The 15,242-nt window shown below is 40.2% G+C and overlaps 1 protein-coding gene and 1 non-coding gene across 3 annotated transcripts in view; both read right to left on the bottom strand.

Moving 5' to 3' along the window:
• ptk2aa (protein tyrosine kinase 2aa) overlaps window positions 1-12,926 on the bottom strand; it is a 52,954-nt gene extending 40,028 nt beyond the window's left edge. The window contains exon 1 of one of the 2 annotated variants that reach the window (XM_063898857.1): window positions 12,730-12,926. Coding sequence is in view for 1 of the 2 variants with exons in the window: in XM_063898856.1 (XP_063754926.1) it covers window positions 3,838-3,856 (19 nt within the window). In the remaining variant the exon portion in view is untranslated. Of the gene's footprint in view, window positions 1-3,837; window positions 4,044-12,729 lie in introns of those variants that run through there. The other variant, XM_063898856.1, reaches the window with a different exon arrangement.
• A 1,851-nt stretch (window positions 12,927-14,777) lies between these two features.
• trnah-gug (transfer RNA histidin (anticodon GUG)) lies at window positions 14,778-14,849 on the bottom strand. Its single transcript has one exon. It is a non-coding gene; the product is annotated as a tRNA-His (tRNA).
• Window positions 14,850-15,242: the final 393 nt, after the last annotated feature.

Here is a 15,242-nt window from a genome sequence, read left to right as displayed (position 1 = left end):
TTAACAGCCATATGCAAATATATCAAAGAGGGCACGCTCACACAGACACACACACTTGGCCGGTAGACTGGCAGGCAGCCCAAAACACCTGCTCCTCAAGCTGTCCTCCATGAGCAGTCAAACCGGAGAGGAGAGGAGTAAAGACTAATTTCTCAGACAAGCTGCTTCCATAAATTACGTTGTCAAAATGAAAATCCACATTTGTTTTCTTGAGGGTATATATCTGTGAAGAATGCCTTCCCCAACTTTGAGTTTTCCTTACGTGGCTTTGTGACCTATACCAGTGGTTCTCAACTGGTCAAGCCTCAGGACCCACCTTTCCCTTCGTCAATAAATCACGACCCAAAGTTTTGAACCACTGCAGTATAGCACATATTTTTTGTATCTCTGACATTTCCAGTAGAACGGCTACTGCGCGTGCATTATTAGACATGTTGGCCTTCAAAATAAAAGTTTGACTTTTTCATGATTTTTCACTTGCATAAATGTGACCCACTCAAAATGTGTCCGCGACCCACTGACCTATACTGTTGTGGAGGAGCACAGGAAAAATATATAGAAGAGGTCTCGATACACAACAATAGTCAGTCCTACGCCAAAACACAAACAGTTGCACAATTACAGCTCTGCTGGGGGAAAAAGAAAGAGAAAACGATGATACGTAAAACTGAGTTATGTTATAATACTTGTTAGGCATTAAATGGAGGTAAGTACGTGCATATTTATACTCAGCTGTTTACACTAAAGATTTTAAAAAGCAGAGGGAGAACAAACTGTCAGCTGCCTCATCACACACCTTTACATAGGGTATACGATATGCTAACACACTGTTGAAAGTCGCCATGTCGGCACTCTGTGTATAATTGTACGTTCTCACACGTCTCTTGCTAACGGTAATTAGAGAGAGCAATCAAGAGTCTGCTATGCAATGATGTCTAAACTACTGGTCTCAGATCAGTAATTAAATCAAATTCAGTTTGGGGGAGGTCAGAGAGTCAAGACAATTCCTATGCTGCAGATGGAAACCCTCTAAAGGAGAATTTAAAAAGGAAAAGTTGTTTTTAAAAAAGTGTGCTTAATTGAAGAACAAATTAACATAATCAAAAATAAATAAAGACTGTTCAGAAAAAGTATTGTGTTTTAACATCACAGTAAAATGTTGTTCATGTCTTTTTATTGAGAGCTTGCATTCGTGTCCAGATATCCTTGAAATGTTCCCATTTTTGCTTGTGTTGCTATGGCCTGAATTGAAAAAAAGGCAGCTGACCGAAGCTGCCCTGCTTGGTAGATGGAAGTAATGATTGGAGAAATGTAACAAATCAGTGTGTAGCTCAACGGTGTAAGACCACACTGGCTGAGGAACAGAGCCAGATGTTCGGTTTCACGCAAAATAATGAAACACTTCTCCCGCAATAATCAGCTGAATTAACCTGATGAGAGCGGTCAGCTGCTGGCTGCTCTGTGTTTAATGGCTAGAGCTGAGCTGGCAAACACCAATGTGCACCAGTGTGTGAGTGTGTGTGGGTGTGTGTATGTCTGTGTGTCCCTCTGGACAACGCAGTGCTACTGGAGCGTGGATTCTTACGATGCAACATAACCCCTCGGGCACCAATCACACCTGCCAGCCACACCAACATACACACCCTCACACATAGAGACACAAACACACACCGAGGATGTTTTGAGCACAGTTTTGTCTTTGATAGTGAAACATAATGTGCTCAATAATTGTATCACACAAACGACAAGTCTGGGTTTTTCATAGATTAATATTGAGCGAATAACTTAATAAAATATTGCCATGGTGATCTGTTAATAAGTCCGAATAGAACCACATTTTCTCTCTCAGACATCAAGCAATTATTCAAAACGTGTTACAAAAAGAATAAAATATGTTGCACACACAGACACACACACACACACACACACACACACACACAGATGATGCGTACTCCAGATAATCCTACATGCATGCAACATAATAGGGTCACGTGAATGCATGACTGCTCATACACATTTATCTACAAAGCACACACACTGACACACAAATTCACTCAAGTGTGAGTTCAGGTGCAATGATAAAGCTAACTGGCTTACTGGAGCGGCACGCATGGTGCTGTATCACAATCGGACCAGATACACTGCGTTTTATTTATCTGACATATTCAGGATGAATGAACCAGTGAGATAGCGTGGGCTCTAAATATTTTTTTCCACCAATTACACCAGTCTCTTCGATACATGAAAACATATCTGGCATTTATGACAATTTAAATTGTGTTCCCTGGTGTGGATTTCATCTAATGTACATTAAAAACATCTTTTTCTAGACGAAAAATCAAACGCAACATAAAATATAGATATTTGTCTTTCCTTTTGTATGAGAGCAAACACTAGGGAACTGGTTCGTAAGGCCAAAAAATGAATAGCCTACTCAATTCTGTTAGGCCAATGGAAGCATGGCCTCACTGGCTTGGCTCTATGCTCTGTGAGAATAGAGTAGGATCATTCAAATTTATTTACAACAAATAAAGCCCCATGTCAAGTTTTTGTTTTAAATATAGCGTTCCCGCATTCGAGACAAGGGTGTTAGGATAGAGGGTGATGTATAAAGACGGGTTTGTGATTTTAAGATATATAACTTTTATTCATTGTAACTGTTCTCTGCCTCCAACAAGATCAATCATCGCACCTTAAGAAGGGTGGGGTTAAATGCTCGAGTGGAACAGCAGGTATGGGAGAACCGTGTGTGTGTTTGTGCTTCTTGTTTATCAAATTTACATCAATTATAAACCGAGATGGAAATATTAAAACCTACTAAAATATAGATGATTCAACCTAGAAACAAAAAGCCGCCGGGGGATTGTTACGTGCCTGCCTTTACAACATACACACAAAACACACACACACACGTGCATCCAGAACACACTGAGACAGTCGCCTACACACACACACAGTCACTACAAAAGGGTGCACATACTTGTATTCAAACACAACCCACTAATTGTGCACACATGTCATCTCACACAAACTGCTCCTCCTCCCACACACACACACACACACACACATAAAAAAATCAAACAGAACACACACACAGTGATATACCGCTTTTCTGCACATACACACTTCAAGTTAAAGTCTACTACATACAGTTACCAAACACAAGCATCTCCCTTTCACACACACACACACACACACACACACACACACACACACACACACACACACACACACACACACACACACACACACACACACACACACACACACACACACACACACACACACACACACACACACACACACACACACACACACACACACACACACACACACACACACACACACACACACACACACACACACACACACACACAAATTGTTCAGTTATGACTGCCTTTCATTTTTGATTAATCTGATTCTGTATTCTCTCAATTACTCAACCATTTTTCTATAAAATGACATCAAATATTAATAGGAAATCCATTTCATAACATCCAAAAGACCCAGTTAAAAAATGTAAATATCTTGTTTTGTTTTTACCAACACTTATCCAAAGCTGAATAGACAACTGCCCTTTCCATCAATAAGTACAATACTTCTCAAAGTATTGACTGTAAGAAACAACAAATGAACAATTCAACCCAAACCAAAGCCTCCTGATAGATACATACAGTATATATATAATCACTTACAAATGTATTCTGCCACACCAACACACTTATTATATTATATTACACTTATCAACAATTATACATTTAGACTGAAGAGCCTACCATTCATACAAACTAACAATGTGAACATACACTACTTTATTTTGTCTGTTTCAAATCTTACCATAGTATAGTCCTTCCATTTAAAGTCCAGAAGAGAAGAACAGAGTAATCCCAAAGCTAAATTAGAAAAGCCAAAATCCGGGGCTTCTGTGGTCTTTGGGCTGAATTTGAGATGTGCTAGCCAGCTAACTCACTAATGATGGCTAATGTGGGCTTAAGCTTACAACCCTGCCTCCTCCTCCTCCCTCTACTACTACTCCACTGACACTCGGATACACAGCAGCACGAGTGGGAGTCGTGGAGGGAAGGGAAGGAGGGAAAGAGAGAGGGGTGGCGGTAAGCAGCCTATGACTGTGAAAGGGGGGGGGTATGAAAGACAAAAAAGGAGGAAAGAGGAGGGGGTGTCTTTGTGTCCTGGGAGAGGGATGGAGGGGGAGAGAGGGAGCCAGATGTATAGGCAAAGCAAAAGAGGAGGGAAAGACAGGAGAAAAGATGGAAAGAAATTATGCAACTTCATGACCATAAGTGAGGAGAGACAACTGAAGAATATGGGGGGGAAAGAATTGAAAGTGAGGAGGAAATCATCAAATGGAAAAATACAGAACTGAAAATGACCTAATAGAGAGAGGAAGAGGAGTGTGAGCTGTGTTGCCTTTGGCTATTCTGCCCCTCTGACACAAATGCACCGAGGAGCTACTCAATTAGTCATAACGCAATATTCTCAGCTCGACATTCGCCAAAGAAATCATCAATCTTCAGAACAAAAACACGGGGAACAGCAGACTATTGTTCCCCTGACTTTGTTTTGAGAGGGGTGCACGTTTAATCCAATTACACTGAAATCCAATCAGACGCAGGGGTAGTAAACCCACCCTACACTAATATTTAAGGACAGAATAGTCTACTGACCCTAAAGGCTTGAACCATGACAGCTGATAAAACTAATTGAGAATAAATGATGATTAAAAAAAGTTATAGGAATATGAGGTTTTGTCCATATGGTTGGATTCATAAAAAAAAAATTGGGCTGTAGTTTCTACGATAAATAATTACAGAGTAAATACAAAAAAAGATATATAAAAATGTATAATTTCCCTCTAATTATCAGGGCTAATAATAATGATCACAGTAGAGAATTGTCAGAACATTAATACCAGCTACAATCACCAGTGTCTGAATTGTTTAATGCTTACAAAAAGGGGCAGTGTTTAGTATTTAGGGGGGTCTATAGGCAGAAAATATCTATATTATTCATTTAAGTATTTTGATTAACTCATAATGACCTTAATCTAAGAATGTTTTGGTTCAGGTTTCCTTGAAATGAACCGTCCATTTATGCAGGGGGTGCTGGTCCTACAGTAGCTCAGAACGGACTAACCAAACACTGCCTCTGGAGAGGGTCTTTCTTTCAAAAGATATCCACGCTCACTGCTCCCTTCAGGCCTTTCAGAAGGCTGGGGCCACGGAGGCAAAAAGAGGCCTCGTTGTCGGTCTTAGACCAGTCCCTAAGAACACCTGAGAGACAACCACAGAGAGGACAGGAGGGATCTATTGGGTACATAGCTTAAAACTTCAGACATGGAGTTAGAAGCAAGACCATTTAGAAACAACAAACAAATCAACTCTAAAACTAGCAGCTAGCCTTGTGTGTGTGTGTGTGTGTGTGTGTGTGTGTGTGTGTGTGTGTGTGTGTGTGTGTGTGTGTGTGTGTGTGTGTGTTGTCTTTCTGGTCCTTCTGTTCCTTGTTAACAAAGGAAATATAAAACACTGGTTGAAATGCAGGTGTCATTAACCAAAAGTGTTATGTAGAACTACAAAAAGCCTCGTAAGACTCAGAGTCAGCATTTGAGAGCAGGAACATCCTTGTCCCACAGGCAGAAATCTGTTGTTGCTGGAACTTCCCGGTGGCAGTTTTCCACTGTCAGCGCCTGCAGATATGGACCACAAAATGTGGTCAAAGTGCCATAAAATCACTGAATCTTGTTGATTGTATAGTTGGTAAGTATGTCACATTATTGATTATGAATGAGCCGTGACAGAAACCCTCTCTCTCTCTATCCCTCTCTCACATACAAGCAACACACAGGCAGACTGACAAGATGAGAGTTGCTCAGGAGCAAAGCAGATTAATGGGCAACTGGATTAGTAGGCCAAGATGTCACACACATTCACACACAGCCCTAGTATACTCTGACTCTCATTTAGAAGGTGGATCTAAACTCAGACCTTCAAATCCCTGCGTGATGAGCTGGTGTGTTAACATCGCCCTCTAGTGATACACTGTCAAATAGTCAAACCCTGCTGCTGTCCCCGCATGCTTTCCCCTTAAATGTTTTCGCCAATGGGTCTGCCAGGTTTAATGTGATAGTTCACTCTGCCTGAACATCAAAACATCAATAAAAACACAGCTCTTATTTCACTTATTCAGTTAAAAGTAAACAGGCAAAGCAAAAGTGGAAAAGTATAGAACCCCCTCTGCTAAAGATTTTTTTTTTTAATGAACCAAATGCAACAGTGCAGTAAAGTTTAGAATCTAATAAATGGATAATGATAAATAAATATGAATTTGATTTTAAATACATTTGGCTTAAAGGAAAAAAAACATCAGCTTTTTAAAGTTGCAGTTGTTGACAATGCTGACATTGATGTTATAGATGTTTAGTAACATCTAAAGCATTTTAGCAGACTCCGAGAGTCAGCAGTGGGACTATCCTTCAATGAACCTTTGTTACAAGAAAGTCCCAGCTATGGTGACTAATCCCACAGACATACACACACATTGACACACAGACAGACACACACTGTGGCATTATACCCACCTCTCACCTCAGCAGCAGTAAGGTAGCTCGACAGTCTGTGAAGGAGTGTGTTGGTTTGTGTATGCATCTGTGTCATACCTCTGGACTGGTATCCAGGTGTTTCACTGCTAATCTGTGTGTGTGTGTGTGTGTGTGTGTGTGTGTGTGTGTGTGTGTGTGTGTGTGTGTGTGTGTGTGTGTGTGTGTGTGTTGCCCTGTGATCTATTGTGACTTGTGTGGGTGTGTGCCTGTGCATGAATCTAGAGAAAAAATGAGGTCATATGATTGGCTCAGCAGACACAGTGAAGTCTGCTTTGGACTCCTTATGTTTAAGTAAAGAACCCGGCAGGTGCGACTGGAATCTTATATGAACGGTTTTAAGCTGAAAACCAGTCACTCAATACTGGTAGCAAATAATACATAGAAACATCCTGAATCATTTCAAACGTTCCAAGGAGTTATCTGGCCTGATCACTAAACTGCAAAACAATACAAAAATGATTCAGCTACCAGATGGTTTGTTTGACACTTGATTTTGATATAACTTTTAAAATATTTGCTTTTGCCTTTAAACCACTCATATCTGTATCACATAAAAAAGGACATGCCAGTCCAGTGAACCACTAAAGATTCAGAAATGTACTGTGCCAAGAAAAAGTTTAGCTAGCAAAACCACACCGTTTTCCTGGGGATTACAGTGTCCTTTTTATAAGGCAGATTTACTACGAATTAAACAAAGGAGATAGACCAATTTGAGAGCTTTGCGTGCTGGTAGGCAGCTTTTGTTTGCTCTTGTTTTCCCATTTCCGAACTTAATTCTAAGCTCAGCTAACAAGCTGCTGGCAGAAGCTCCATATTTAGTGTAAAAAGTTGACATTTCTAATAAAACTCTAAATGTTCATTTGTTGCTACAACTACAGTATCACTTTTCACCTTAAACTGTGTATTTTAGTGCTTGAATAAGGGTCATCCTAAGACATCATAACAGGTGAACAGCTGAACAAATGGACAGGCACAGTGGGGGGCTAAATAAAACATCCCACCAGGGTTACAGAACATTGATTTATGTCCCGTAGGAAATGACAGATTTTTTTATACACACGGACGCAGAGATTATGTTTTCATCTACTTACAAATCTAGGGATATAGTACATCTTGGGAGCCTTTCTTTTAGCCTCATCTCTCTATTTCTGTTTTTCTCTGGCTTATCCCCACCCAGCGTTCTCCTCCTCCCACCTCTTTCTCTCTGTGTCTATGACAAAGCCCAACAATTACTTCTTTCTGTGTCTCCCTCTGTGACTCACTGCAATGCAATTACACTGCCTGTCCCCCAAACACCACACACACACACACACACACACACACACACACACACACACACACACACACACACACACACACACACACACACACACACACACACACACACACACACACACACACACACACACACACACACACACACACACACACACACACACACACACACACACACACACACACACACACACACACACACACACACACACACACACAGGAAACTTATTTACATTATCTGTGGTTGTGATTGTTCTTTTCTAGTCTGCAGTTCAGTCACTTCCTCGCTTTGAGGGAACAAGACAGTGGTCATTAGTCTGTTGAGTTATTTCGGTTAAGTCAAGGACTAAGTCTTCGCACACACACACAAACACAAACACACACACGCACATATATCCACACCAAAGGGAATCTCTGTGCTCCAGTTCCATTCATCACTAGTCGACATGCTGCACCAATGACCCGCATGACCGAAGGGAGTGCACTTCGTGTGTGTGTGTGTGTGTGTGTGTGTGTGTGCATGCTCCAAGGAGGGACAAGGCATTAACTACGATGTCACTTCCTGCCATTGTAGCACATTTCAGTGCCCACAGTAAGAATCCTGCAGTGCAGAGCGGTCAATCTACACACACTAACACACACTAAAACAACTGAACTGTATTTAGACAAGATCAGAAAACCTGAATGAGACTCATGAATATGCTTAACCATGACTGAAGAAGAAATAAAGTAGTGTATATTACATACTAGCCACCTGCTTTTAAAGACGTCCAACGACACACACTCCTACTCAACCATTAAGTTACAGGGGTATGACATTCTGTAGTGTCAGGCTTTCACGATGCACTGACCTAGTTTGGTACCAATATAAATCCAGATATAATGGAATATTTTATAGGAATCGCATCACTGAAATGGCCGCTTAGTCGTACTCAAATGTTTGGAAAAATCCCACCGTAGGGAGTTTGACATATCCGATTTGTCATTTTCTACTAAATACAACATAAAAATTTGATTTTGGCCCAATATAGTCTATCTTTCCTTTCGAAAAATGCATCAGCCCTTATTCAATCATTTGTATACATTTTCACACTGAAGTGCACTCACAGTTCAAACAGCAGCCACAACTGTAGGTGGAAGGTGTCCAGCAAGCGGTTTTAATCCGTCTCATTGCTAAATTCCACTTCAACTAGAAAACACAACAAGATACAACTGCAAGAATTCACACAAATATTGCTAAACCAAGTTATAACGACCACAGAGATATTTTCATAAGAGAAAACCAAGGCAGTGTTCATTCATGTTATCTTGGGTAAACACAGTCATTATCACAGCGACACACAAACAAGCATGCAGTGCACACACACAGGTACACACAAACACACACAGATGTCTGAGCAGTGTTGCTGCTGCAGAGAGGAAGAGGCGTTTTCCTTTCAGCTCCTGAGGGACACAGCATGCTTTAGGATGTACAGTAAGTGCTCTGTGTGTGTGTTTAAATGGAGGGGTGTGGGGGCTACTTCCTGAATGCAGCCAATCCAGAAGCTAAGGGAATGGACTTCTGTCTCCACACACACACACACACACACACACACACACACACACACACACACACACACACACACACACACACACACACACACACACACACACACACACACACACACACACACACACACACACACACACACACACACACACACACACACACACACACACACACACACACACACACACACACACACACACACACACACACACACACACACACACACACACACTTTTTCCTTCACAGCTGAAACCACATACAGGAGGATGCAGGGGAATAAGTTCCACGGATGATCGAAGTTAAATTTAATTTATGAGACCCATACAATCACATACATGCCAGCACGTGCACAAACACAACACTATTCAACTTCCAAATGAAGTTACCGGTGCAAAACAAAGACCACCGTTCATTCGGGGCCTTTCCTTCCTGAGGTCAGTGTGCAAATATCATTCATTCATTTATGCAAAATGTGAGAAAACAGCTTGGACTTGCACACAGCTGAAAGTATTTACTCACTAGGGGAAAAAAGGCCAAAAATGTTTGCTAGGAAAACGAATTATTTGAAACATAGAAATGCAGACTGAAACCAAAAACTCAAGTAGAGATTTGTTCCTTCCCTCAAGACAAATTATTTCATTTGGTATCATGAATTCCTCATGATACATATTAAGGACACGTACTCTCATTCAGAACATTTACATACCTCCACACACACACACACACACACACACACACACACACACAGCTTGTGTCTGCAGTGATTGCTACCACTAGTTTGAGTCATTATGACACAGCACCGCAATGTACTGACTAGACTGTTGGCTTTGTGACCCCCATGTCTTTCTGCACAGTGTTTCTGTTTCAGACCTGACTAAAAAACTTGAGTAGGCTAAAGAGTAGATGCATGAAAAGAATAGAATGGACCAAAACATGAACCGTGCAGAAAAAAAGGAAGAACCAGACTAATAACAGTAGAGTTCTCTGTAATGCAATGAACTGCTCCTGTAAGATCTCGGAGTGTAGTCAAGTGTTTCTATAAATACAGGCCTCCTGCACTGCTCTGCAATTTACACACAGCCTCACAGACACACACACAAACACACACACCACTGCCACGCCTGCTGCGGACCAACCACAGAAGGAGTCCAGTCAGAAAAGAGTATAGTTTCCCTCTCTACTAAGTTCTTTTTAACAACAAATATTACAAAAGCCAAAATGATTATTTACAGCAATGCAATAATCATAAAAATACACAAAAAACTTAAGTAGACGGTCCATGTGAAGGAATTTCCCAGAGCCACATGACCCAAATTATAGAAGCTAACAACGTTGTTTTCTGCTTGTTTCTCACACTGAAGGTAATGACATGTTTTTACTCTAGATCAAAGATTACACTGAGTTCATTTTGGTCCTATGGTGCCAAATGAGTGCACTGAGGAAGAAGTTCACAACATCGTTCAAACGCATGTAAAGGGGACGAATTTCAATGATATCCACACCAAACAAACTTCAAATCTAACTAAATTAAAAGCAGTGTGCCAACATTTAGGTCAAATAGCTACAGTAAGGTGTAATTGTGCATACCAATTCACTATCAAAGATCCCAGAAAGAAGTAATTATGCGTGTGGTGAAGCATTTTGTCACAGAAACCAAGCTGAATAAGTGCAGCCGCATTGGAACTAAACACTCATCAAGTGGATAAGCTAATTAGCTGTGTGGTTCGTGTTTGCTAATTTAGAATTAACATCTCAATCCTGTAGATAGCTTTTTGAATGTGATGTCCAATCAATTACTTTTAAATCCAGGGCTATGTGACAAAAATGTGTTTTAAAGCTGAGTTTAGGTGCTTTAAACAAGCTTTATTTGAGACCAACTATTACATCTGGCCTTTAATCGTGTAGGAAGTAGTGTCTGCAGGACGTCACTTGGGACAGACATTTTCCTCATCACAATAGCTGTTATTCAGATGAAAAGAATGCCCCATAGTTTATTGTCACACCATTGCAAACAGCTAATTTGTCTTGTTTCAGAAATTGAAAGATTACAGGCCTTATCAAACAGTGAATAACTGCAACCTGACAATGAACATAGTGTGTGTTGTGTATCTGTGACCGTCGTTCACAGGTAAACCGGTAAAGCAAACCATGACCTCAAATAAACTTTGCATTCCCTTTACTAACAGTCCTGGATCAGTAAACCAAACACTGCTTTAGGTGCAGCTTGTCCACAGAATTGCAAATATAAGAGTGCAGAGTGGCACTCCATTAGTATACTGTAGATCTGATGCCTCAGTGCCCTCAGGATACTGCAATTCATTAGCATTTTCTTGCATCTTGAATATGAAGTAGAGGCAAAGATTCAGGCTCTAGCAAATCTGTCACAGAGCTGGGAAAATGCAGCAGAAGCTTTTCAAGATGTTTTACTTGGACTTCCAACTTTAAATGTCTCATAGCTACTCTACACAATTTCCCTATTTTGTTATGTGGGGAACAAGATGTTTTTGAATCAGTGCTTTTTCATAGGGAACATTAAGGTTTTACAACATGCAAGATAACATGCATGAACTCCACCAACAATATAAGATTGTTAATGTCAGAATGGGTACAAATACATGTTCTCTATGGATTTTATAGTTCAAAAATGCTTGGTGCAAATGAACAAGTTCTGAGAACCCCTAGGTGAATTGGTCGATTAATAACAGCCAAATGAAAGGGGGGTTAGGTGGGCAAATCCTATAATACACCGAACAAATGAGCATATTTTGTAACCATAAACCTAAAAAAGTATTTAGAAACAGCAAAGTCAACAAATGTAACTTAACTGGTCCATTAAAGGAAGAGTACAGTAACGTTAGCCTAGGTCAGTTGTTTGGAAGGCAAGACAAGGTTAGTCTTCATAAAAGCCTTATATGTATGCCACTGGGAACGAAAAAAGTACTTAAGAAAATAGATTCAGAAGCTTAATGTAGGTTAATCCTGTGTCTTTATTTACCGTGCGTTAGATAGGAGTCACTCCACATTCGCTCCATGTGACTGTGGCAAAGAGTTTGGTGGCACTAGGTCACTCTTCCTTTCAATTGCTCCAAGTTAGCGAAAGGAAAACTACGACCCAGTTAAGGTGCCGTAAAGACTTACTAACTTTTCAGTTATTTTTTCAAGTGAGAGTGTTTCACAAACTGGAAGAGGAAACAGCTAAATAAAGCCAGCCAGGACGAACAGTAAACCAACCGCATCCCATACTTTCTTTTAGCTCCTGAAATAATCCCCAAAACACAATATCACTCACGTTGATTTGTTCCAGGGGTCGTCCCGGGGGTTAGGGTTGACTTTACCGGCCGGAGAAGCTTTGTACAGTCGGGGAATAATCCGTTATTTCAGTTGGTGAGCTTTGAGTAGTTACAGTTAGTGGGTTTTTTTTCGCTCCTGCCTATCTCCCCCTTCTCCCTCTCCCGTCGCCTGTTCCTACTTCCTCTCCACATCCAGCATTCCAATATGGCTGCCGCAGAGAGAGAGGGAGAGAGGGAGAGCAACTACTCCCTCTTAGGAAAGCCTTGCCTCAGGCACACAGAACTGCAACCCAAGAATGAATGAATGTGTTCATACTACACATATATTAATTAATAGTATCAATACATATTTAAACAAAATGTTAATCATATCCTTTGAAATTAAAAGAAAAAAATTCAGTTAAAATTGGACACTATTAGCTTCTTTGCTAAATATTTAGTCAATGTTGATCTTAAACCATAAAGTAGGCCTACATTTTGGATGGAAAAACAACACTGAATAAACATTATTTTAAACACAATACTACAGTATATTTATATTTATACTGTCGACTGGACTGAAGACTGAATTCAAATAAAAAAGGAACCTGTCAGACACTGATCACTGAAATATAGCCGACATGTAGAGTATGTATTTTATTGAGTGTTTTATATTGTCCCACTCTTCCCTTAAGCAGTTGTTTCCCCTATTTGATGTGTTTCTGTGCCTCATTATCATCCAACAGCTTTGAATGTTGTAAACTTAGAACACATGTTAGGTAGCCCTATTTTGTGTGCATTTTTAACAAGAGACTATTTAATATGTTTAGAAGTAGTAGCATAATATTATCCACTATTAAAGTCAAACACCAGTAATTAGTTAAAGTTGCTATGGGTAGTATTGGGATGGCCCATTTCCTAATAATGTATATTTTAATGTTGGATTTTCAATTTTGATGTACTAGTACACATCAATTTGAAACTGTAGCTGGTAAGGCAAGTACTAATTGTAATGTCTTGTGATTTCCCCCCAGGGAATAATGAATAATGTATTAGAGTTTAGCCTACGTTCACAAGATCTGAGACTACTATATGACTCTCCCCCATATGCACAAGTTCAAAGACGCCATCTGATGGTCACTACTTGTTATTGCATTATATATTAGGTTTAGATATTTGCCCCGAGGGTATTGATTTCTTCTCTCTACATTAGCAATATTTATTATTTTTTTCCCATGGTGCATGGATTCTGGTGGTTTTCAGTGCATATTTTCATTATGTGAACATAATGCAAAAATATGCATATGAGTTACTGTCCTGCAGGGGCGCCGCCAGAAATCTTGGGCCCCATGAAACATTTCAATTTAGGGCCCCCCCCCCCCCCCCAAAAAAAAAAAAAATCCACAACTGTCTGAATTACACTGAATAGACTGTTGCCTTAAAATGAAAATGCTCTTTCTCCTTTCGTTTTTGATACCCGGACTTCATCATTTACTGGACTGCACTTCTAAACTTCTACACTGCACGGCACCGCATTTGAACCAAGCTGTTCATTCACCGAGGCAGGGCATACACATTTCGCGTGTCCCGCTGCCAGAATCAGACTATACCATTCAGTAAAAAGGGAGAGGGGTGAAATGATAATCTCATACATAATTCGAAGATTTTTTTAATAGCAAATCACAACCATATATAATTTGCTTATTTTAACAGATCAAATGATTTATTTCATCTCAAAAACTTAAACAAGACAATACTATTAAAATAATATTGATAGCCCTCAAAGGGCCCCTGTCAGTGCTGGGCCCTTAGAATCGTCCTAACCTCCCCCCCCCTGGCGGCACCCATGCTGTCCTGAGGTCACTCGGAATATCTGACACACCCTACAAACTATGCTCATGTGGAAACCACACAGAACCCTAACTTGGAAAGAAGAGTGAAAAACTAATGATGCATTATCATAATGGTCAAACAGGTCTCGTCCTTTGTCTCCTTTGAATATCATCATCATTTTATTTCTCTGATAATTTCCCATTCATTTTAGGACAACCACACTCTCAAAATTGACTGCCGTGACCCGGATTCGAACCGGGGTTGCTGCGGCCACAACGCAGAGTACTAACCACTATACGATCACGGCTGGCCATCTCGTCTGGAGGACACACAGTCGACCGAACATAGAGATTTGGGGGTAAGTTAATGTAGAGCATCAAGACCAAATGTTCCGAGTTACTTGATAACGCTAATTCAGTTAGAATGCAACAGACTTGCAATATATATCTTCATAAAGGTTGACCCCATCCTGGTTCTGTTTCTAAACCGGTGCATTAGAAAGAGAGGTGTTGCTGAAATGTAATGTTAATTTAACATCACAGTCTGCATCAAAATAACCAAGAATCAACAACTCTCTGAAACAGTTTAACACTTAACAATTTGATGTGTTTTAATAGAGGACTGTTGAATTACAATGTTGATTTAACTAGATACACATAGTGTACCACATAAACAGGCAAATGTATAGCAGCATTGGCCA

Source organism: Eleginops maclovinus, chromosome 13, assembly GCF_036324505.1.
Source record: "Eleginops maclovinus isolate JMC-PN-2008 ecotype Puerto Natales chromosome 13, JC_Emac_rtc_rv5, whole genome shotgun sequence".
NCBI lineage: Eukaryota > Metazoa > Chordata > Actinopteri > Perciformes > Eleginopidae > Eleginops > Eleginops maclovinus.
This window is presented reverse-complemented; position numbering and strand designations above follow the sequence as displayed.